The 1,970-nt window shown below is 37.1% G+C and overlaps 1 protein-coding gene across 1 annotated transcript in view; it reads right to left on the bottom strand.

Moving 5' to 3' along the window:
- Nucleotides 1-1,970, bottom strand: part of arhgef15b (Rho guanine nucleotide exchange factor 15b) — a gene marked incomplete at its 5' end in the record, with an annotated part of 18,721 nt that overhangs the window by 7,868 nt on the left and 8,883 nt on the right. Inside the window, 2 exon segments of the mRNA XM_014019498.1 lie at nucleotides 1,207-1,367; nucleotides 1,463-1,713. Coding sequence (XP_013874952.1) covers nucleotides 1,207-1,367; nucleotides 1,463-1,713 — 412 coding nt within the window.

Genomic DNA, 1,970 nt, shown 5'->3' on the forward strand with positions numbered 1-1,970 from the left:
AAAAAATTATAAAACATTATTAAAAAAATTATAAAACCTAAACAGCCTACAGTATTTTTACAGTCTTTATTTTACAGTTAAAATATATGTTTATCAAATAAAGTCTAATGTTACAACTAATCATGGATCCCTGTAAGTATGGGATAAATCTTGTGCCAGCAGGAAATGAATTTGAATTGCTCAGAATGAATATGAATGTGAAAATTTGAAACTGAATGCATTCGTTTGAACATAAATTTCACTAAACTGAAACTGAATTGAATGATTTGAAACTGAATTTAAAGTTTTGAATTTGAATTAATTTTCTTCGAAACTGTATTTTGGTTTATTAAAAATTCAGTTTGACTACTTTCACTTTCAGTTCTATAATTCAATTTCATTTCCAAAATTCAGACTTTTGTGTCACACATCCTGGTCCTTGAGAAAGCCAGCCAGAGTAATCAAACACACATCCACAGATTTACATTTTACTTTGGTGAATTTTACCTTCTGTAATGTAACAGAGTTGATGCAATCCACCGTAAAAGTGACAAAAAACAGACAGATATTTCGTTGCAGAGATTAATTTTACCTATATGTAGAAAATGTTACGTTTATATCACATCATGGATCACATATTGATCTGATGCTGCTGCTGACTGATCCATGATGTGATGTAAACGTAATATTTTTTATAGGTAAAATTAATCTCTGTAATAAAATAACTGTCCATTTTTTGTCACTTTTACGGTGGATTGCATCAACTCTGTTACATTACAGAAGGTAAAATTCACCAAAGTAAAACGTAAATCTGTGGGTCTGTGTTTGATTACTCTGGCTGGCTTTCTCAAGGACCAGGATGTGTGACACAAAAATATGATGTAACTGAAAGTGAAAGTAGTCAAACTGAATTTTTAATAAACCAAAATACAGTTTCAAAGCAAATTAATTCAAATTCAAAAATTTAAATTCAGTTTCAAGCCATTAAACTCAGTTTCAATTTATTAAAATTCATTTTCAAACCAATGCATTCAATTTCAAATTATTCACATTCATTTTCAATCTGAGCAATTCAAATTCAGTTCCTGCTGGCACAAGATTTATCCCATATGTAAGACACTGAGCTAACACACTTCAATCCACATCAGGGAGAATTACTTCAGCTGCATTTTTCAGTCACAAATCACTTCCCCCATATTTCCCCTTTTCTCCCTTCATCCTTCTCACCTCTCGCTGACCTCGCGAACCTTCAGGATGTTGGAGAAGAGGGTCTTCTTGTCCATGATGACCAAGGTCTCGTTCAGCTCCCGGCTCTCCACGAAAAGTTCGGTCAGAATGCGGAGGGATCGCAGGTAAGAGGCCTCCGAGGTCAGAACCTCAAACATGCTCTGCAGGGCAGAAGGTGATGAGTGATGTTCTGTAAAATATGAAGTTAGACAGTAAAGACCTATATCTGTCATTTAAAACTCCTCCTCCTCCTCACCTCCTGGTACTTGATATCTTTGGCGGAGAGCTGCTCCAGCACGCCGCTCTCCCGTACTTCAGGGAGCTCCTGCCACAGAGTGCTGCTGTTGCCGTCTTCGCTAAAAGCCGAGGCGTCAGACCCTTTCCGGTTGCGGTTGGCCATCCAGTCCAGGGGGTAGTCGTAACTGCCTTTGCTGGTGTTGCGGTTCACGGTCTGCCGATGGATCTCCTTTGAGATCACGGTTTTGCGGTACATCTGATACAGAGGCTCTGAGGTCAGAAGACAAAAAGTCCAAATTAGAAGTTGACCGATATTTGTGTCTTCTTTTCTTGTATCAACATCAGCCGAGACGTACATGTGTTCGCCGTTACAATAAAACCAAACAATCTTAAGATTGTTTTTATTGTTATACAGCGGGTAAAATAAGTTTTGAACACGTCAACATTTTTCTCAGTAAATATATTACTAGAGGTGTTTAATGACATGAAATTTTCACCAGATGTTGGTAACAACCCAAGTGATCCAT

Source organism: Austrofundulus limnaeus, unplaced genomic scaffold (genome assembly GCF_001266775.1).
Source record: "Austrofundulus limnaeus strain Quisiro unplaced genomic scaffold, Austrofundulus_limnaeus-1.0 Scaffold223, whole genome shotgun sequence".
Classification (NCBI taxonomy): domain Eukaryota; kingdom Metazoa; phylum Chordata; class Actinopteri; order Cyprinodontiformes; family Rivulidae; genus Austrofundulus; species Austrofundulus limnaeus.